Source organism: Megascapheus bottae, chromosome 16 (genome assembly GCF_031878675.1).
Source record: "Megascapheus bottae isolate mThoBot1 chromosome 16, mThoBot2.hap1, whole genome shotgun sequence".
Lineage (NCBI taxonomy): Eukaryota > Metazoa > Chordata > Mammalia > Rodentia > Geomyidae > Megascapheus > Megascapheus bottae.
The window spans coordinates 33,260,234-33,283,352 of NC_143524.1; the positions used below are offsets into that span (position 1 = coordinate 33,260,234).

Below are 23,119 nucleotides of genomic sequence, written 5' to 3' on the forward strand. Positions count from 1 at the left end.
TACAACTTATATAAAAAAAACTCATGACCTTTTAGATAAAGTTTCCTATTTCTTTCCCCTAGAATTCAGTGAACATGTAATATTAGGTGATAATAAAGATTTTAGAGGCTATCTAAATTGCTCCTACCTTTGCTGAAACCAACCTAGACCATAGAGCGCCATGCAGTGCTATAGTGCATGTAAAGTCCCCCATCTTCTTTTCCCTAAGGCAATCCTAACTTCTTTGTGGTTGTTGTTGTTGCCAGTCCTGACATTTGAACTCAGGACCTGGACACTATCCTTGGCTTTCTCAAGGCTAGTGCTTTACTACTTGAGCCACAGCACCCCTTCTGGCTCTTTCGGTGTATATGATACCTAGGAATCCAACCCAGGGCTTTGCACATTTTAGGCAGTCACTCTACCACTAGGTCATGCTCCTGGCTGGTAACTCGTGTGTGTGTGTGTGTGTGTGTGTGTGTGTGTGTGTGTGTGTGTGTGTGTGTGTGTGTGTGTGGTTATGGGGCTTGAACTTTCTCTGGGGGATGTCTTTGAACTCTTCAGCTCAAGGCTACCGACCTACCCTTGAACCAAGCCCCACTTGCCCTTTTCTAGAGGTTAATTGGAGATAAGAGCCTCAGGTCCTTTTGTCCCTGGGGTTGTCTTTGAACCTTGATCCTCAGATCTCAGCCTTCTGAGTAGCTAGGATTACAGGCATGAGCCATGAGCCACTGTGCTCTGCTTTTTTCCATTTGTTTTAAAACTAAATGTGGAAGTAGAAGGAACATAGTTTGAAACAGTTTCAGTTGTGACTAGCGTGTTTGAGGTAGCTTCTCTGGTCAAAGCTGAAAGGTAGATATTAGATATCATATTTCTCTAGGTCATGAAATGAATGGGCCATGGCATTCTTGTTTCAGCTCACTTTTGTTCACATAGAATAGTTAAATGTTGATCATCTAGGTTAACCAGAAAAGCAATTAGGAAATGCATAGTTAACATTCAACTAGCATGTGCTAGAAAATTTACTGAATGAAAAAATACCGTGATCCTCAACAGCTTTCACTGTTTCCTCAATTTTCCTGTCAAGGTAGTTTGCTAGTCAAGCATTATATACAGCTACATCCTCAGACCTAGAAGGAAAGTTTGTAGAGAACTAACCCTTTGATTAAGATCAGATTAGATTATTATATAACTGAATATATACATATATACACAATAATTGTGTAATGTATCACATTGCATAATATATACAATAATTGTATAATTACACAACATAATTTATATTTTAAAGGTTATAAGGCGTGATCATTGATGTTGAATGAATATTAATAAAATGTACTTCTTAGTGTATTTCCTAAAAGACACTACAAAAGGTTATCTAGAATAAGTCCCAGTTGGTTGCAATGATAAGGTGAAGAAAGATAACATGTGATGAGATAAAGGCTTGGAGGTAACAATAAGTGAATTTTGAATAGAAGGTTAAAGTGTTTACCCCTAGAACATATGTTCAGGCTCTGGCTGGAGGATCCTGAATTCCAGGGTCAGAAATATGATCTTCATGTGTCTGTGGTGGTCACTGACTTATTTGCTTAGGAGAGTTACTTGTTGAAGGGAGTAGCAGTAAGACTGGTTTGCAAGGGGGTGATACTGAAATGAGATAGATATTTTAGCTTATTATAGGAATATGGTGTAATAAGCCCTATATTAAGGTAATTATGAAATGGTAAGAAGGATGAACCTAAGAAACAGTATTGGTGTGGAGTTGATGGCATTAAGTGACAGACTGGCAATAAGGGACAAGAATAAAAAAGCCATAGAGATAGTATTCATATTCTGAAAATTAAATTTCTGAGTCTAAATGAATGAGGAAAGACATTGAAAACAATGATGTGCCCATATGAATCTGCAGGAGATGTCTTAGTATAAATAACTCACTGTCATTTGAGAACCACTGTATTGTAATTTTGGAAATTATATAAAATAATCATATGATTTAATGAGTTATATGATAAAAGAGTCTATCAAATACTGTTTAGGCAGGCACAGCTCTAACATGTGAATGCTTTCTGTGACCATCTATTTACTTTAATTAATAAAAAAAGGTATTTGCCTCATTTCGACTTCTCCATTTGTCCATTCGTCTTTCTTTTCAGTGTTATTGTTTGTCTATAATGTATGATATATTGTGCTGGTGCCAAGGATCCAGTAATGAACAAGACAGATACGATCTGTATTTTCATGGGTTACACTTGGATGCATAAAGACCTGGGTTCAATTCCTCAGTACCACATCCATAGAAAAAGCCAGATGTGGTGCTGTGGCTCAAGTGGCAGACCCCTAGCCTTAAGAAAGCCCAAGGACAGTGTTCAGGCCCAGAGTTCAAGCCCCAGGACTGGCAAAAAAATTATAATAAAAATAAAAAAATTAAAAAGGAACCTGACTGATCCATGAGACTCTATCTCCAACATCTCCAGCACAGAGATAGGCTAGAGGCATTGCTCATTGGCAGTGACAAGTAATCAGAGTGAGTAGATAATCTGAGCAATCTGACAGGCCCTAAGTTCAAATGATGGTACCAGCAAAAAATAAAAGAAGTTAGGCCAAGTGTTTAAAGATTTTCTTTTTTTAAATTTTATTTTATTGTTAGGGTGATTTATAGAGGGGTTACAGTTATATTTGTGAGGTAGTGAGTCTATTACTTCTTGAACATTGTTACCCCTTCCCATGTTTTTCTCCTACTTCCCCTTCCCCCACCCTTTCCCATGTTGTAAAGTTCATTTCCAACATATGGTCTTGTGAGTATTGCTATTACATGGGTTTAACCTTTATCCTTTGTCTCATTATCTAGTTTTTCCTCCTTCCCTTCCCTGATTCAAATAAACAAAAAAAGTATATACAATACACCAGGTACCAAAGTCAGATACAGCAACAACAGGACATAAACCAAGATTTTCTTCTAAACCCATCTCTTAGCAATGTGGAATTTGTGGGTCTTAAATCACAATAAAACTTACAAGTCCAGATAAAACTTCCTTTCCTCTTGTTACTCCGTATCTTTATTCTCATTGTTCTATTTCTATCTTTATATTCATTCACCTTTTTCATAATAAAATGGAAGAATGGAGAAAGAAGAATGAAAAGCAAGTTCCAGATATTGAATGTCTCAAAAATATTTGAGTATTTTAGTTATTTTTTAATAACTTGGATAGGGATTAAATAAAACATGAGTTTTGTGAGGTGAATTTTAACCTGAATGAGAAAATGTCAGTTTATAAGGTGAAAATACGGCATAGATTTATTCTTATAAGGAAAAATCAGAATAAAAACTAAAATTATCTTAGCATATGTAGTTGTACAAATTGTTCATATATATAAAATGCATGAAGGTCAAATTTATCCCTTCCCCTGCTATTTATTATAACCCTCTTCCCTCTTTCATTTAAACTTTTTTTTGCAAATTTTAATAGATTCATAATTCTATTTGTAAATTTAAGTATAAAGTGCTTCCATTATAGTCACACTCTACTTTTCCTTCTTTTCAAACAGTCTCATTTACATTCATGTCCTTTTTTAGGTCTAAATTGGACATGAGAGAAAACATTTTATGTGTATGTGCCAGTTGTGGGGCTTGAATTCAGAGCCTGGGTCTTGACTACTTGTGCTGGGCTACTTGTACTGCCACTTGAGCCACAGTTAAACAACTCCAGCTTTTTGATGGCTAATTGGAGATTAGTTTCAAAGACTTTGCTGTGGGAGCCAGCTTCAAACTTCCATCCTCAGATGTCAGCCTCCTGAGTAGCTGGGATTCAGACATGAGCAGTGCACCCTGAGCTAGAACATGTGATTTTTGACTGTTTTATTTTTGCTTAACATGAAGATCTCCCACCTTAGCCTTGTCAGCACTTTTTTTTTTCTCAGTCCTGGGCTTGAGCTAAGAGCCTGAGCACAATCCTTGGACTTTCTCAAGGCTAGAGCTCTACCACTTGAGTCACAGCATCTCTACTGGCTTTTTCTATGTATGTGGTACCGAGGAATTAAACACGAGTCTTTGTGCATGCTAGGCAAGCACTCTACCAGTAGGTCAACCTTGGCATTTTCTTTATGGCTAAAGACATTGAACATTTTGCATATTTTATTTTAAATTTGTACTTCTTCTGTGAATCATTTGTTCAGTTCACTTGCCCATCTATATTAATTGTATTATTTCTTCTTTTGGTGTTTAATTTTTTTAGCTCTTTATATATTCTAGATATTAGCCTTTGATGAATTGCTAGAAAAGATTTTCTCCCATTTTGTGGTTATCATTTCATTCTGATAGTTGGTTACTTTCTCTGTAGAAGGGTTTTTTTTAATTTGGAAATACATTAATTCTTATTATTGGGGAATTGGAATGTTATTCAGAAAATTGTTGTCTATATCTTTTTTCAGTGCTGTCTATATCTTCAAGTGTTTTGTTAATATTTTCCCATATAGTTTTAAAGTTTTCAGTTTATGTTAAGGTCTTTGAATTGATTTCATTCTTCTACATTTAGATATCTAGTTTTCTGAGAGCCACTTGTTGAACAGGCTAGCTTTTCTCCAATATATATATATATTATGGAAATTCAGTTGGATATGTGTTTATTTACATGTCTTCTTCTTTGGCCTATTTGTTTCTATGCTAGTACTGTTCTGTTTTTGTTACTATGGTTCTATAGCATATTTTGAAGAAAGGTATTATAATTGCTTTAGCCTTGCTCTTTTTGCTCAGAATTGCATTGGCTATTTTGGGGTCTTTCATAGTTTCATGTGAATTGTAAATTGATACTTAAATTCTGAATGACGTTGCAATTTTTATGATGATTGTGTTAACTGTATAGATGGCTTTCAATAGTATATTTATATGTACAATTTTAAGTATAGGTACATACCATTTATAAGTAGAGATAATTTCACCTCTTCCTTTCCTATTTGTATCACTTTTATTTCTTATTGCCTCTACTAAGAAATTAAGCATTATATTGAATAAAAATGACAAGATGACACTTTTGTCTGTGTCTGTTAAAATATTTCCCCATGGGCTATAAATTTATTGTATATGACATTTATATTTGTTGGTTTGCTTGTTTTTCTTGTGGGTAGTAGGACTTGAATTCAGTTCCCCATGCTCTCTCTTGGCTTTTTAGCTTACAACTACCACTTGAGCCATGCCTCCAGTTCTAGTTTGTTTGTTGATGAATTGGAGATAAGAGTCTTACACATTTGTCTTCCCCAACTAGATTTCAACCTTGATTCTAAGCTCTTAGCCTCCTGAGTAGCTAAGTTTGTAGATTGAGGCACCAATGCTCAACTATACCTTTTAATTGTTTTTTGCCAGTCCTGGGACTTGAACTCAGGCCCTGGGCACCATCCCTGAGCTTCTTTTGCTCAAGTCTAGTGCTCTCCCACTTGAGCCACAGCGCCACTTCCAGCTTTTTCTATTTATGCAGTACTGAAGAATCCAACTCAGTGATCCATGCATGGTAGGCAAACACTTTATCACCGAGTCACATTCCCAACCCTCAGTGATAGCCTTTATTATGTTCAAGTATTTTCTTTCTATTCATGCTTTGTCCAGGAGCTTAATCATAAGAGGATTTTGAATTTTGCCCAAGGCCTTTTCTGCACTTATTGAAAAGATAATGTGACTCTTTTCTCATTATTCTGTTTATATTTTGTGCTTTATTAATTTACATATGTTGAACCATCCTTGAATCCCCAGAATGAAATCAGTTTGGTCAAGCCAAAATGTATGAGTTTCTTAATGCACTGTTTAATTTGGCTTGCAAGTATTTTACTGAGAATTTTTATGTGTTAATCAAGACAAAAGCTTTAAAGTTGATTCTGCTTGTCCCTCTCAATGTTTAAAAAGTTTCTATTCTAGACAGTAATGTCAAGAAGTGAGGATTTTATATTGGACATGTTGTTGCATATACTTAGAGTTAAGGTGTACATTGCAGTCATGTAATTTGCATGTATTTGTACTATCTCTGAAAGTTGTAGTGGTCTTATTGATATTTGCATTCATTTTTTATGAATTAGTCTTTCTTGTTTTTCATGTTTATTTGATATAACACCAATAAATCTTGTTGTTAAATAACATTAAGATTCTTTTACAGCACTCAGTATTAAAATGCAGCCCTTTTTGGGGGAAGCCAGATAGATGTGTTTACTCTGTAGAGAGATTTAGATTTGATTTTTTGTTTTCTTCATGGTAATTATGTTTGCACTTTGCTGATCACTCGTTGTGCATTATTACAATGGAAGGTGACAATTTGATTGTCTTCAATTGGAGAAACAAGTAATTTTATATTCACTGAGCTGTCAGGTAACACTAACTCACAGTACTAAGAGCTCCTGGCAATGTGGCTTGGCACCTATATTTAACTGCTTTGATGCTTGTGTAACCTCTGCTGAATCAGAAATACTTTGCCTGCTGGAAATGGTTTTCAGAGTTATTCAATGAGGTTTTCATTAAGTAGACAAACTGAAAATGAACTGCAAAGCTATGGTTGCTTCTCTCCTTCCCTATCACTTCTTGTTTCCTTCTCTTTTTCCTCTTCCTGTCCCCTTCTAAACTTCCTCATTACCTCCTCCTCTTCCTCTTCTTGTCCTTCTATGTATCTTTCTTCATTACATGAAAGCAGGGAATTTCTGTACAGCTTTATTAAGCTAAGGAAGACTTCAGAGAATAGCTTCTTTGCCTAGTTTTGATCAGCAGTGCCATGTGAAAACTTTTATATGTTGAAACAATCTCTGTAATCTCAATTTTTATTTTTTCAGGAAATATTAAAGAATGAAAACAGAGGAAAAATAGAAATAGTAATAGCTTTTTATGGTTTTTGAGGCGTTGTTCTGACTTAGGACTTTTATTCATAATTGGACTAGTTAGGCAGTGTTTGTCCTCCCATATTAGTAGGTTGGTTTTAGGCTAATGAATATATGTCTCGTGTTCACTAAGAAAATTTTAGTTCTAATTTGTTATGACGAGGAGATCCAAAGAGAATGTGAGTTTGTCTGTTTCTTGGATGAAATAAGACAACCATGTACTCTGCCTTTCTTTATGTTTGAATTTTTTTATGATTAGCTAACAAATGTTTTTTTAATTGTATAAAGAGCAAAGAGACATGTAAAATGTATTATATTATTATTTTGGATAGCTTTCACTCAAGCCACATAGACATTTCAGTTGAATTGTGAAGCTACTGAGTTTGATTAAAATCCACTAGATATATAGTTATAGGAATTATTTTTTGTTTTGATCTTAAGTCACTGATTTTATTTATATAATCTAGCCATTGGTTTCCAAAAGTAGAAATTCCAATAAACTACTAGTAGATATACTCTGAGAAAACTCAATATTATTTCTGTCAAGAAAAACACATAAAGGTTAAATGAAGTCAAGTTGTTTTGATCTCAGGAAGAAACTGGATCCACAGGGACAAATGTAATAATTATAGGTTTTCCATAGGCAGTCAGTCAGCAGGCTAGGCCTTAGAGTGGCTGCTTGTTTCTTCCAGCAGATACCAACCAATTAGACAGAGGTAGTTACGTGGTGTAACATTATCAGGAGAAACAATTCATGAGTCAAAGCATTCCAAGACATATGAGCTCTAGTCCAAAGAACAGTCTTAAGCTATATAAAGTGACAGCAATATTGTCAGCTAAATATAAACTCTAGAAACACAAACTTTGATGACTTGAGAGGAATCTGTTCCAGGTTGTTCCTGTTTTGTAAGAACCTCAGAAGGCCTTTGAGACAATTTTCGTGATTTGGTGTGAAAATTAAAAGCCTCAGTAAAGTCAAAACCCATTAATTTAAGTCATTTCGTAGACATACTTCAAAGCCTTCAGATGTATTTCATTTTTCTCACCACTATTTATTTGACAGCTAACTGAAATTAGAAAGTTTACCTCTAACAGGTATTGTCTCTGGTTTACTATGTAAATTCGGAGAGAGTGGCTACAAATTCTAGGAGGAAGATATGTTTTCAACTTTCCAAAGAGTTCTGAAAGGTTATCTTCTTTCTCCCTGAATTTTCTAAATTGCTTCTGGAAACAAGAGAAAAGTCTAGCAAAATCCAGGTGACTTTTGGAGGTAACATAGAGAAGAGGACAGCATAGTGCAGCATCAAATAACACAAAGAGCCAACCCTCAGGCTCTAAGAATGAAGCAGAGGAAGTTTTAAAAGGAATATCTTCATCTTACTGTCTAGAAATAAGATTCTCATTGCAGTTTCTCCCCAATTCCCTTAATGTGGGAATTAGCGATACAGGAAGAGTTCTAAAATCATTCTTTGCCCTTGGCTGTGTGGACTGGCATCCTTTGTAAGAGTTCCTGGGTATTGTGCATTTTGGCAGCTGAACGTATCTGTTACTCATGCTCCTTAAAATGAGAGCCACTGTGTTATATTTTTGGAAAATTAGTTGTTTATTTCTCAGAATCAGATCAAGTGCAGCATTAAACTAAGAGTGAATTACTAAACTGAAATACATTTACCTTGGTAGCCTGGGGCTAGGCTACAAAAATAAATGTAAATGTTGGTCTGGATGTTTAATTTTTCTATAAGTAAACCCATGATTAGAATGTTTCTTTTTGTTAAATACAAGACTCTTTTGAATAAATGTAGCACATTTGAAAAGTTAGTGCCATTTGATAGTAGCTATAAAAAGAGAATTTTTAAAATAGTTAACAATGTTGCTTCAGTAAAGGCAGTTTCTCTTTTGAACAATTCCAAATGATAGTACTGAAAGATTCTTAGTGAATGAAAGTAAAATTTTGAGGGACTATGATTTATTGGAATATTTAAAGTTTTTTGCAAATAGTTATAACTCACTGGTGTGCTGGTGGTTCACACCAGCTACTCAGGAAGCTGAGATCTGAGAATTGCCATTCAAGCCAGGCTGAACAGCAAACACTTTGAGACTTATTACCAATTAAGCATCAGAAAGCTGAGAGGGAAGCTGTGGCTCTAGTGGTAGACTGCTAGCCTTGTGCACAAAGCTTAGGGATAGCACCCAAGCTCTTAGTTCAAACCTAAGGACTGACATAGAGACAAAAATGGTGTATAAATAACTTCTTTAAAATTGTGACATTATATCAAAAAGGTTCTAAATTACAGAGTTTTTTATGTCATAACATACTTAATGTGTAGAATCTTTGTTATCTTTATCATTTAATGAAGTCTTGGCCCAACCTTTTTTTTTAAATTTCTTGCTTAAAAACAGAATATTGTCTAAATTAGTTTGTAATGATCTCATAATCTAAGCATTCAAGTTTTGTACTGGGGATTTTATACAAAGCCATTTATACTTATTTCCTGAAGATCATTATCAGTTTGCAGGGCCTTATCTCCAACAATCTCACTCAAAAAAGTCCTAAACCAGGGTCGGGAGTTTGGCCTAGTGGCAGAGTGCTAGCTTAGCATGCATGAAGACCCAAGTTCGATTCCTCGGTACCACATACATAGAAAAAAAGCCAGAAATGGTGCTGATGCTCAAATGGTCGAGCTCTAGCCTTGAGAAAATCCAAGGACAGTGTTCAGGCCCTGAGCTCAAGCCCAGGACTGGCAAAAAAAAAAAAAAAGTCCTAAACCTAAAGTTCTTTCCAATGGCCTGGCATCCTGGGAACTACTTGATTTTGTTGGGCAGAGACAATTCAAATGTGAGGGGCATATAAAAGAACTTTAGTTTTATGTGTCCCAAAGATGTCTAAATCTCTTTGGTGGTTTTACTTGGTAATAGCTATGCCCCAGAAAACCATCTTGTTTAACCAATGTGATAAGTTGACAATGTAGTTTTTCTCTCTGATTATAATGTACTCTGTGTAGTCAATACACTGGTACCATGTGAGTGTAATTTCCTCTTTTATTTTATCTCCAATGCACTGTATTATAAATAAACAGTTAAAAAAAACACCAAACAAATCTGTTGCATCTCCTTTTAAGATTGTACCACTGTAGACACTTGTTCTGGTAAAGTAGAATTGGGCGCATTTGATTGCATTTAAATTTTTCATGCTTCAGCAGTTTGGCTGGGAGCACAGTAAAGAAAAATCCCATGAGCGAGGATAGTTTAGAATAATAGAACTTGATTTTGTGTATTATAGCAGCAACATTTGCGCTGCTTTAGTTAGGGTTGTGTCAGCACTTCCATTATAAACCCCTGTTTTCAGGGGGTATAACTAGGAAGATTTTTTTAATACAAATTAAAAAACACAATTCATTTGAATGATTTTAAGTTATAATAGTGTAAAAATAAAACAAAGTAAGTCATATAGAAATTGACCATTTTCATAAAGATTTTTATTTTCTTTTGCTTTTTAGTTGTATATGGCATCAGCTAGGGTAGGGTGCTAATCTACTATATTGGGAGGTGAAAGATTTTTTTCATGAAAAATCACTGATGTAAGGATTAAAAATATGCATGAACAATCCATGTTGTGTTTAAAAACATTAATTCAGAAAGCATATTGGATTTTTGAGTTTCTAAAGGAGGAATAGCTATGGTGAAGTGGTTGTAGTAAAGGAAAGCTTTTTTTTCAGTTTCTAATTTATCTAATGTAAAAAAATCTTTTAAAGAGATAGCCTAAGAAAAGAAATGTATGAGACTACTACCAGTAAATTGAATAATTACATGACATAATTATGTAAAACACCTTAAAAAATCAAATCTGATAGTAAATTTCAGATTTAATTAATAAGCTATGTAAAATTTTTACACATTTTATCTTAAATACCTCCCCAGCTAAAACAAAACAACAGCAAAGCTAACAATGAAAAGAGTTTTAGAAAAGCACCCTAAATACCAGTTTTATCTACTGGAATGCTCATGGTTTTGTTTATTAAAACAACAAAAATCATTTTCCTCCTTGAAGAACATTTAAGACATATGATAAAGTGAACAAATAAAAACCAATGAGTTCAATATGGAAAGGTATCCTTGGAATGAGACAGATTTCATTTTTTTGCAAAAGTGAGGAATTTCAAAGTTGCTTGTGTTTTCTTTAGTTTCTAGCTATTGTTTTTCTACCTCCCTCATGGTCCATTTCCCTAATGATAGTGTGAACTCAAGATGAATGATTAGAGTACTGCCTTTCCTTGTCTTTTTTTGAGGGGGGCAGCCTATCTTGTATTTGCAACCTTGACACACATTTGTATTTGTAGGTGCAAAATAACAGACAAACTGTGTGATGCTATAAATAAGTAGCTTTCCTGAATGGTCACTGGAGGAATCACCAGAAGACTGTTGATGAAGTAGAGGTGAAACCTTTCCTCACTAATTGTATTCAGCGTGTAATTTCTAAACTTCCCTCTGAATTTTGATTTTCAATTAACACTCCCCATTTGAAGATAATTTTCTATTTAATGTAATTGCAGGAAATAATTTATTGGCTGATTAAGACTGAGGACCCAGCCTTCCTTAAGAAAACACTCTTAACAAACCAGCCTTTAAACTCAACTCATAGCTTTGGACAAATTTAGTCTATTTTTACAGCTGCATGGTTGCTTTTAGTTAGGATTGTGCACTATTGTTCACTGGCACTGTTTCTAGTTGAATTTATGTTTAAGAGACTTTTCATTTTGGTTTTGTGTCATGATTAATTTATACTAAAGTAACAATCACAGATTCTGCTCTTGGTAAGGGTCAGTTCATTTTAGAATAATAGGATGTTTGTTGGGGGAGCCAAAGTCACAGATTTTTGGATCATGAGTCAATTTTCTTTAGCTGTTTCAAAAGGCAGCAGTAAATTGATTCTTTTGGTTTAGAAATATGAATGATTACATAATTGATAAACATCCATTATCTGAACTATGAAAACACTATTATTATTTGTAGCAAGGTCTTGGTAAAGTTACAAAAGTTATAATTTGTCTGATTTTACTGTAGTGTTGATGGGGCTGGTAAAGTAAGCTCTGTAGTGATTTTTCATACACCAAAAAGCAACATTTGGTTGTTTCTTATGTATGTGTGCATTTGTCCACTGAAGTACTAATAGAAAGTCCTCATATATGTATTTGCATAATAAAAATAGCACTCTTTAAACAGTTCTTTTCTTCTCAAAGAAAATATAGGCACACTTCTGCAGTCTTTTTCCTCATCTTATTTTTTACTATCAAATCTAATAGATGAAATTATTTGTAGAATGATTATTTTAAGTAGGTATCAGTGTTTTAATATGTTTCAAAGCACTTCAAAAGCTTGTAATACTTTTATTTAGAACTGTGCATAATTAGATAAGCTGATCTTATATTAATTTTTTCACTGTAGGATACTGAATCTGAGCCCCCTCATTAATTGTGAGAAATTTAGCATTAGCTGTTAAATCCTATGTGAAACATGGGCTGCTACATAAAAACTACTGTTTAAATTGGAATTAACTTAATTATTTTTCTTTGCACTTGATATTTCCTTCACTGCAATATTCATGAAAGCATGTGACAGATTTGTAAATTTAACTGTTAATCTCAGATTTCTAGACCCTTTAATCAGTATTTATTTGTCTGTAGAAACAGTACTAGCAAGTTAATGATTTGCTAATTTGAAAAATGCTCATGTGGTTTTCTATGTTAACTGATTTGTGCATTAAAAAATCGTATGAAATCAATTAATGTTAAAGAGCAATTAAGGTAGAGATTTTATTCCTTTTATTACACAGCAATTTTAGTACTAGAGATTCAACAAATGAAAAACAACATAAAATGTTAGAAAAAAATGGCTTCTTCTGATAAGGTATAAACTTTTAAGGTATTATTACTTACCATTTTGATAAATTCATCATGATAAAGTGATATTCTAAAAGTTTCAAAATTTTGTTAAATAATTTTGATTTCTGATTGTATATAACAGCACAGCATGAAGACTGCCATACAGAGTATAAAAATGTTTATTTGTCGATTATATAAATGAGAGTTCAGTGTTGCTTTGGAAGCTTTTAAAATATGCTTCAGAATGACAGCACTAACCCTATCATTCATAATGCAAGGTATAAAGTAAGACATATCTGATTTGCTTGGGAGTTTCCTTATGGATTATTTACTCTGATTATATTTTTGTACATGTTTATTTTTTCCTATATAAACCATAGGAGGGAGTTGGATATTTTTGCTCTCATGCTACAAACTGGCTCATTAGACAGTTCATTCATTTCATTGCTAACCATCAGCCTAATTACTTTCAAAAAACTTATAATCCAGTTGGGAAAACTAGGAGGAAAGATATACACATACATATATTGAACATTATGAAAAATTATTCTATAAGAATTTCATTTTTGATTTGGATAAGAGTAAAAAAATGACAATTACCAGGAAAACGTTTGCTAAGCTGAAAAAAGCCAAGAGGGAAAGTAGACTAGATGAGCCAAGAGTTTCGAGTGGTTTGCCACTGGTTTAGAATATCTTTAAAGTCCGAAAATTTTCTTTCTTTTTTTTTTTCTCTGAACTAGCTAAATGTATGACAAGGCTTATCTTTTGCTGTTGATTTCCCCTTATTAATCTTTGGTATTTTCCTTCTGCAGAAGAATGTCTTCCAAGCAAGCCACCTCTCCATTTGCCTGTGCAGCTGATGGAGAGGAAACTATGACCCAGGATTTGACCTCAAGAGAAAAAGAAGAAGGCAGTGATCAACATGTGGCCTCCCATCTGCCTCTGCACCCCATAATGCACAACAAACCTCACTCTGAGGAGCTCCCAACACTTGTCAATACTGTTCAACAAGATGCTGACTGGGACAGTGTTCTGTCATCTCAGCAAAGAATGGTGAGCTTTAAAATAAGCTTATGGCTATTGTCTGTTAGTATGTCCTACTCATAAACAGGCATGTTAGGGGAAGCTCAAAATTAATAGTATCAGAGTTATTTGTGTTTGAGTAACAAAACAACCATGAGGAATATACTTACTATAAAACTGGGAAGATGGGCACTAGTAATCAGAAGGCTGAGATCTGAGGATCAGGGTTCCAAGCCAACCCAACCCAGACAAGAAAGTCTGTGAAAACTTATTTCCAGTTAACAAGCAGGAAAATCCATGAAACTCTTTATCTCCAATTAACCATCAAAAAGTTGAAAGTGGAAATATGGCTCAAGTGGTAGAGCATTAGCTCTGAAGAAAAGGAGCTCAGGGACAGGGCTGAGATCCTGAGTTCAAGCCCCATGATGGTAACAAAACAACAAAATTTGGAAACTCACTTGTGATTTGCTGAGTCCTTAGATAGAATAAATTGAACTTGATAATATCCTGACGTAGGTATGATGAAATGAACTGTGATTCTATATTCCTACTGAAAAATTGAGTTAAGAAAAGGTGTCTATAGATAACTATATTTTCTTATTTCAGTAAGGAAATACTAGTGTTTATAATGTTTGGTATATAATAAAACTTTTCTCATGTGCCTAAATGGTCATTTAAAAAGGACATCAAAGTTCCTGAGTATCATTCAATTCAGAGTGAAGGACTTTGCTCTAAAAGCAGAAATAACACAACAAATAAATGAGATGTGTTATCCAGTTTTCTTATGTTAAATTCCATCTTTTAATCAACAAAATGGAAAGCATAATGACATTACTTTTCTAGTTTCAAGCAAAATACTTATATTATTAGTGGTCAGAATAAACGACAGAGAGAGAGAGAGAGAGAGAGAGAGAGAGAGAGAGAGAGAGAGAGAGAGAGAGAGAGAGAGAGAGAGAGAGAGAGAGGCTATGATTGACTAATAAATACCTAACTCATAAAGCAGGAAATCTAAGTTGGGCACCAGTGACTCATGTCTATAACCCTAGTTACTCAGGAAGCTGAGATCTGAATATAGCAGTTCAAGGCTGGGGCAGGGAGGTTTGGGAGACTTTAAGTCCCAGCTAAACTGCCAAACGTCAGAAGTAGAGGTGGGATCAAGCCCTGAGGAAAAAGCTCTATGATAGTCTCTAGGCCCTGAGTTCAAAACACAGGATTGGTACCCCAAAAAACCTAAAATCCAACCAACTAGACTCCAAACAGGAACTTTGTTATCTGATATATTGAATTTATTTGTATTGGGTTATTTGAAATTTGATAGGGAAGGGGGGAAAACCAAGATGGGGGGTAGGTGGGGGGGGAGGGTAATGGGTACCAAGACATGTGAAAGGGTATCAATGTATGAATGTATGTGAATTAATGTACCTTCTATCTGGCAAATATCATGTAACCCTTTTATTAATTACAATAAAAAATATAAAAAAAAACCCTAAAAAGTGTTTAAGAAGTGACCTGACACTTGTAGTTCCTACTAGTGGATCACATCTGAATCCATAAGATGATTTTGGAGAAATAAAATTTAAAAATCATTCTAAAACAACAAAGAATATGCCAACATTAGTTCATTTTTATTGTTATTTAGTTTCTGTGATAGGCATCATTTTTGGCATACTAAGAAACAACCTTCAGAGTTTCTTATTACTTTGGCTCATGAAGGGTTTTACTTTGAAATATCACAACCACAGAGGAGATTTTCTGCAAGGAAAGGTAAAGAGAATGCAAAGAAGTTCCTCTAATCCCTACTTTCTGATTAGAAAAAAATAAATTTTGATATATTTCAATTCTGATCATTTTGAGGTAGAACGCCAGTAAAATAAGACAACACTGATTTTAAGTGTAATTATGTATAGTCTGGACAACAGAATGTTTAAATTTAATGTGCTATATTAATTGCTGACCTGTATGTGGTAGTTAAAAGTTCTTGTACATAATATTTTACTTACCTTCTTCAGCTATAAGCAATGCTGTTTTTATCATGGCACCAGCAAATCAATAATATTTTTTGCAGAGCATTGACATTGTCCACTGAAATATGGTTTTGCTCTCATTAGGAATGTCTCATGAGGTAGGACTAAATTTACATAATGTTTCCATGGAATACTGTACAGTGCATTATTCTTTCTAATGTTGTAACTATGGGGGGGGACATTTCTATAGTAATGTTTTGTGACCAGTATATAATATTATCTGTAATGATTTTCTGCTAGTTTCAAGTGTATGAGGGACAGGTATTGTTAGCAAACAAGTAAAATTTATATAGTCTTTTTGGTCAAAATGATTTATGGCATCCTGTATTTTTTCCCTCCAGGGCATAATTTAAAGACACATTGTTACCACTTAAGTATAAAGTCTCTACAAAGATCCAAGTAAAAGAACTCGTGAACAACAGATAAAATCCTTGTTCTAATGGAAATTAGACAATAAGAGACTTAGACCATTTCTCACAGTGATAAGTGCTATGAAAAAAATTAGATAATATGGCAGGGAATAGCCAAAGAGAAAGTAGTCATTAAAATATATTTAGGTAGTACTGGGGTTTGAATTCAGTGCTGCAGGCTTCCAAGGCAGTCAGGCCATTTAGAATTTAAGCCATGCCACCATTCCTAAACAGAGGTCTATTTGAAGAGGAAGCAATATGGCTGAAATTGGAATAATACGAAGCTAACTGTGTAACAATTTGTGGGAAGACACACAACCACAGTGTATAATAAGTACATTTTTTTATACTAGTGTTTAACCTCAAAGCCTTTTTGCTCACCAGACAGGCATTGTACCACTTAAGTCAGCCTGAATCAGTTCTGCTTTGGTTATTGTTTACATAGCCAGGCCGATCTCAGAACAATACATGCTTGTGCCACCACTCTTACCAAAGTCTTTAGATTGGCTTATTTGAATAGCAGAAAAACAACAGAATGGCTGTAGTGGAAGGAAATGAGATGAGATAAAATCAAGGACACAGGCAGGAGACAGATATTATGAAGTCTTAGTAGGGTGTTTGACTATTATTTCAAGTTCCAGGCGAATCCAATGGAAGATTTTAAACAAGGAGTAGTGTGGTTATACTTAGGTATTGAAGGATCTCATTACCTGCTGGGTACAGAATGGGTTATGGGAAATAACATCAGAAGCAAACAACCTTCCCAGGAAACCATTGCCATAATGCAAGTAAGAGTTTGGTGAGAAATGAAAGAGTAAATAGAGAGGTTATTCACTGAAGAGTTTACAGAGTTGTGAAAGAAGACAAAGCCACACAGAATAGAGAGAATAGTTTATACATATGGATGGGAACTTTATCAAGAATGATCAAAATGAAGTTGTTAGGATCAAGAAGAGGGAAAAAAGGAATAGATAATAGACGTGGTTAAATGGTATCCAAAAGAGTCAGAAGTTTCGCCTGAGAAACTGGCTTATAGGTGGTGCCTGGGGTAGGCTAAGGATATGTGGGTGAACCTCCAGCAATCTTTGTCATGAAGTGTACAATGTGACACCAAGGTTGTATGTATGCACGTGTATACTTATATAAGCATATTTATTTTGAACAAAATAATGTTTTATACTGCTGACTTTTAACTGCTAGTATAGTTGAGTAGAAAAACAAATTAGAGTCAGCCCAGTATATCTGAACTCATTTTATTAAAAATTTTTTTCTTCACCAACCATACAGTGGACAAAGGCCTCATCTAAAATATATCAACAGCTCAAAAAATTGAATCACTCCAAAACTCATCTCCAAAGTAACAACCTTCCCAGTAAAAATGGGCCAAAGACTTAAAGAGAGTCTTCTCTGAAGAAAAAACAAAAATGGCTTATAGACACATGAAGAAATGCTCAACATCTCTGGTCATAAAAGAAATGCAAACCAAAACAACGCTAAGATTCCACCTCACTCCAGTTAGAATGGCCAGGATCAGGAAAACGAATAACAACAAATGCTGGAGGGGATGTGGCCAGGAGGGATCACTACTACACTGTTGGTGGGAATGCAAACTCGTTCAACGACTATGGAAAGCAGTATGGCAATGCCTCAAAAGGCTAAACATAGAGCTCCCCTATGACCCAGCAATTCCACTACTTGGCATTTACCCAACCATCCAGAAACTAGGGCATACTAAATCTACTAGCACAACAATGTTCATTGCAGCATTATTCACCATAGCAAAGATATGGAACCAACCTAGATGTCCCTCAGTTGATGAGTGGATCAACAAGATGTGGTATTTGTACACAATGGAATTCTATGCTGCTGTCAGAAAAAACGACATCACCCCATTTGTTAGGAAATGGAAAGTCTTAGAAAAAATCATATTAAATGAAGTAAGCCAGACTCAAAGGAACTTAGGCTCAATGGTTTCCCTCATTTGTCATAATCAGTAAAAACCTTGGGCTCTACTAGCAGAGATTTGCAATAGAAGCAAAACCTAGATACATAAGGCCCATATAGTATGAAGCTAATTGAAAAGACCTCCAGGATATTGAAACAAAAGCCATATAATGAATGATTGTTGTCCTTAATGTACTATGTTATCTCTCATCTCTTTTGCTCTCCCTTGGTTATCTCATATTGTTACAGTATCTCACTTTGTTATCTGATATATAGGATATATTTGTATTTGGTTATTTGAAATTTGATAGGGAAGGGGGGAAAACCAAGATGGGGTGTGGGGGGAGGGTAATGGGGACCAAGACATGTGAAAGGGTATCAATGTATGTGAATTAATGCACCTTCTATATGGCAAATATCATGTAACCCTTTTATTAATTACAATAAAAAATATAAAAAAGGAAAAAGTAAAAAAAAGTTTTAGCATCTTTGAGTAATTGTTCAAAGGAGTTGTCATTTAACAAAGCAGTTTATGAATGCATTTTGATCAATGTCACTCCTTTGAACTCTATTTTAGCCACATACTCAAATTCTCCTAGATGAGTTTCATCTTCTAGAGAAGTCTTAAAATAATTTTTTTCCTATAAGATATCAATAATGCCCTTTGTTGTAATTGAAAGAGAATAATAATAAGCATGCTGGGATATTTATTAAATAACTATTTGAACAATGCTTTCTTGCTTGCAGTGTCTACTCTTTGCTTCTCATGCCCCATAGTCAATGAAGTTGCTAATCAGCTTTGAAGTGTTTTATGTAGTTCAGTTGGAGTCATAAAAATTTCTGGTGTGGACTTTGTATTGTTTCTGGGAATGGAGCTGTTATCATTGTGTGATAACATAGTCCAGGAATTTTTAGTGAGGATTTACTCTGTAGTTATACGTCATATTGTTTGCGACAGATTTTTGAAAGATGTCTCACCTTGTTACTGTCTGAAAGATGTGCAAGCTTAAATTTTTTCCAGTGAATTTTTTTGTGTAAGATTTGCCCATTAAAATCAAATTCTAGGTATTACTTGCATGAAATTAATTTCCTTTTTATTGGACAATTTAGAAAGTATAGTAATGTCCAATAGTTTATCTGGTGGGCTCAACCGATTTGTATTGTAAATGTTTAAGGAAAATTTATATACATCTTTTGTTGTACTGATTGAGCTATGGAGCACGTGGGAAAAGATCATGAAACAGCAAGATTTTGAAACCTCTTTAAAAATTTAGTTATGGGGCCGGGAGTTTGGCCTAGTGGTAGAGTGCTTGCCTAGCATGCATGAAGACCCAAGTTCGATTCCTCGGTTCCACATACATAGAAAAAAGCTGGAAATGGTGCTGAGGCTCAAGTGGTAGAGCTCTAGCTTTGAGAAAGTCCAAGGATAGGGCTCAGGCCCTGAGCTCAAGCCCAAGACTGGCAAAAAAAAAATTTAGTTATGATTATTCTTCTAGCTTTCAGATTTGGGAAGTGTACTCAATTTTGATAGAGTTGAAATGTGTTTGTTAATGAGTGGCAATATTTATCTAGGAAGTCTGATGGAGTATTGTCCATTTTTCATTAAATTCAAAGTATGTTAGTGCCTTTTTTAACTATGTACAAAATGCCATGAAAGATTTTTATTTCCAATTTGAATTAAAAAGTAAAGCTATTTTTTTATTTGGTGGGTCATGGGGCTTGAACTCTGGGCCTGAGCATTGTCTTTGAGCTCTTCATCTCAAGGCTAGCATTCTACCACTTGAGCTCCAGCACCACTTCCAGTTTTTTAGAGGTTTAATTGTAAATAACAGTCTCATGGATTTTCATGCCTGGTCTGGGTTTGAACCAAGACCCTCAGATCTCAGTCTCCTGAGTAGCTAGGATTACAGGCATGAGCCACCAGTGCCCAGTGTAAAACCAAATTTTATATGGAATTTGGCAAAACTTGCTATGGATAATAAAATAGAAAAGTAGCATTGTCTAGTGTTTTTACATGTTTATAATCATTATAATTTTCTTGCTATAAAGAAAGAAAATAATTTGCCCAAACCTGGATTGTTTATATTAGAAATAAGAAAGTAATTACTGGCAAAAGAGATTACTGGCATATTTTTTGGAAATATCTTGATGTTGGGCATGTGAACTCTTTTGTCCTTAATGATACCATATACATTTATATGAGTACTTTTTGGAAAAGTTTTTCATCTTATCTAGCCTATTATCAAAATATTTATCAAAGCAGGAACATTTACTTGCTCTGGAATAGATTCTTTTTTTCCCTGTTGGGCATGAAGGAATCAGGTATGCATGCTGATTATCATACTCTATCATTAACATGTGATTATGTGGGCTGCAGATTGATCACCTGCCAAAATATAAAAATCTACTTCTTTGCTACATTTGTGAAGACTTGAGTTTCTTTGGTGTTCCAGTGGTTCAAGTAAAATCCTACTCTAGTATCGTTTTCTTTTTCTCCTAGTTCAATAAAAGTTGCCTCTAGAGAATGTCTTTAAGGAGATGGGAGATGCTATGTTTATTTTATTCATTTATTTATTTATTCAGTCCTGGGGCTTGAACTCAGGGCCTGAGCACTGCCCTTGGGCTAGAGCTCTACAACTTGAGCCAAAACACCACTTTTGGCTTTTTTCTATGAATTTGGTACCAAGGAATCACACCCAGATCTTCCTGCATTAGCATGCAAGTACTCTACCAGTAGGCCAAACTTCTGGCCTGCTATGTTTATTTTTATTTTAATCTTCTAGGCTGCAGATGACCCAGAGCTTTGGGTTTTCAGAGAACTGACTATAACATGAATCTACTAGTGAACTCCATCACTGACATTCTCTGACAATTTATAGCATTCCTATATGTGTATAAGGATTACCTTTTCTGGGATTTAGCCAACATTTAATTTAATTTTCTTTAGTTTTATGTGATACTTGAGCTTAAACATTGAGTTTCTCTCTCCTTCTTCCTTTCTCTCACTGCCTGCCTTCCCTCCTTCCTTCCTTCCTTCTTCTCCCCCTCTCTCCCTTCCTCCTTCCCTCCCTCACTTCCTTTTCTTTTCCAGAGCTGAGAATCAACCTTCAGGACCTTGCACTTGGTATGCAGGTGCTCTTCCACTAAGCTAAATTCTCAACCACTTTTGTTTCTGTTTCTTTTACCTGCATGCTGCTAATGTGCATTTCACATAATTAAAATTTTTTATTGTCAGGATAATGTATAGAGGGGCTACAGTTATATTCTTTAGGTAGTAGGTACATTACTTCTTACACTGATACCTCTTCTCATGTTATTGTCCCTATTTTCCTTCCCTCACTCCCTCCCAGTCATCTTGTATTTCCCCCTTCCCTTCCCTATTTCAAATAAACAAACAAATGTATATACAATATATCAGCTAACAAAGTCAGATACAGTAGCAGCATGAGATTAACCATTAGGTTCATACTCTCCTATGGTTTGACTTTTATTGTCTACTATCCAAAGGATGGTTTGCAGTCTATAGCATTTCTAGATACAACAGAAGTTGCTTTATGATAATTAGTTAAATTAAAACTTGGCAACTAATAGAAAATCTAATATAATCTAGTTTAGTATGAACTGTTTAGATTATTTTCAGGGTTTATTTTACTTGACGGATTGACATGTTATTTGGATGTAGGAACCTAGATTTTTTTGAGTAAGACCTTTGTCAGAGTTACTCAGCGGAAGCTGTTTTTTTTCATACCATTATTTTTAGATTAAACCAAAATTCTTCTGGCTACAGGTGGTTTTGATTTATGTATACTTTCTTGTACAGAATTCCTCATGCAGTTCCTTCCAGTTTGGCTTTGGGTACATCTCTATAATGAAACAGCGTGACTGGAATAATGAAACTTGCACAAGTTTTTAATGCATCTAAAGCAACATGTTTTAGAAAGTAAAGTATACATCACATAGCATGGACTCATTTACATGGCTAATTAAAACATTGCATGATAAGACTAAGGTATGAGTCTCCTTCTAGATCTGCAGGAATAAGGTGATAAGGACTGTGATAGGCAGCATACTCCTTCACAAGGACGAAAGCAAGATTATGTCTACATTTCCTGACATCTACCTTCTTTAACTTGAATGGGTTATTATCCATAAAGGCAACTTCAGCATAATGAAACCTGCTTGTACCATTCATTCAGAGATGTGATTTAGAGGGCCACCTCTGTTTATTTAGTCAAACCACCTGCTTCACGCCTACTTTGTTCTTTCTACACATGTATCTAGTCTTTTTTGAACAAGTGTTTAGTGATGTGCCTTATTATGTGACTTCCTCCCTTCTTGTCTTTTGTGGTATAAAGTTTTTCTTGCTTTTCAAGACTTTCCAAGAGAATTTTTTTTCTTTCTTCCTTGGTACTTTGCATGGGACTTTAACTCAAGGTGTGGGTACTCTCCCTAGCCCTTTATTCTCAAATGCTTTACCTCTTGAGCCATAGTTCCAGACTTTCCTGCTCAGGCTGGCCTTGAACTGAGATCCACAGACCTTAGCCTTCTGAGTAGCTAAGATTACAGGTGTGAGCCAACAGACCCCCAACTCATGAAGTGTTGTACTTCTTTAAAGAAAAACATCAAGCTATTATTTCATTTACTAAAATACTTTTCAATGAAATAACATTTATTTTTTTCAAACTATAAGCACTTTAGGTATTTTTTTGGTACACTTACATCCCCATAATCCCTAGACATTATTTTTTCCTAGGTGATACAAATCAAATTCATTAATAGGTCTTTGTGAATCCAAAGTATAAATTATAAACCTTTTGTAATAAAATTTTATAATTAGGTTGAAATTATATAATATTTATGCATTTCATTTGCTTTCTTTGTTTCATTAATGCTCTAGAAATTAGAAAATCTGATTAAAGAAATGATGAGTTGTTTTGTAAACTTTTTCTCTCAATATAATTTAATTGTAATTTGTTTTAGATGCTAGTATGTTCAAAGTATTGTGAATACAATGCTC

The 23,119-nt window shown here is 34.7% G+C and overlaps 1 protein-coding gene across 21 annotated transcripts in view; it reads left to right on the forward strand.

The window, feature by feature from the left end:
- Sox6 (SRY-box transcription factor 6) overlaps positions 1-23,119 on the forward strand; it is a 559,138-nt gene that overhangs the window by 232,418 nt on the left and 303,601 nt on the right. For all 21 annotated transcript variants that reach the window (XM_090348077.1, XM_090348078.1, XM_090348079.1 and 18 more), the window contains one exon: positions 13,514-13,754. In XM_090348077.1, coding sequence (XP_090204203.1) covers positions 13,518-13,754 — 237 coding nt within the window. In that variant the 5' untranslated portion in view covers positions 13,514-13,517. The remainder of the gene's footprint in view (positions 1-13,513; positions 13,755-23,119) is intronic.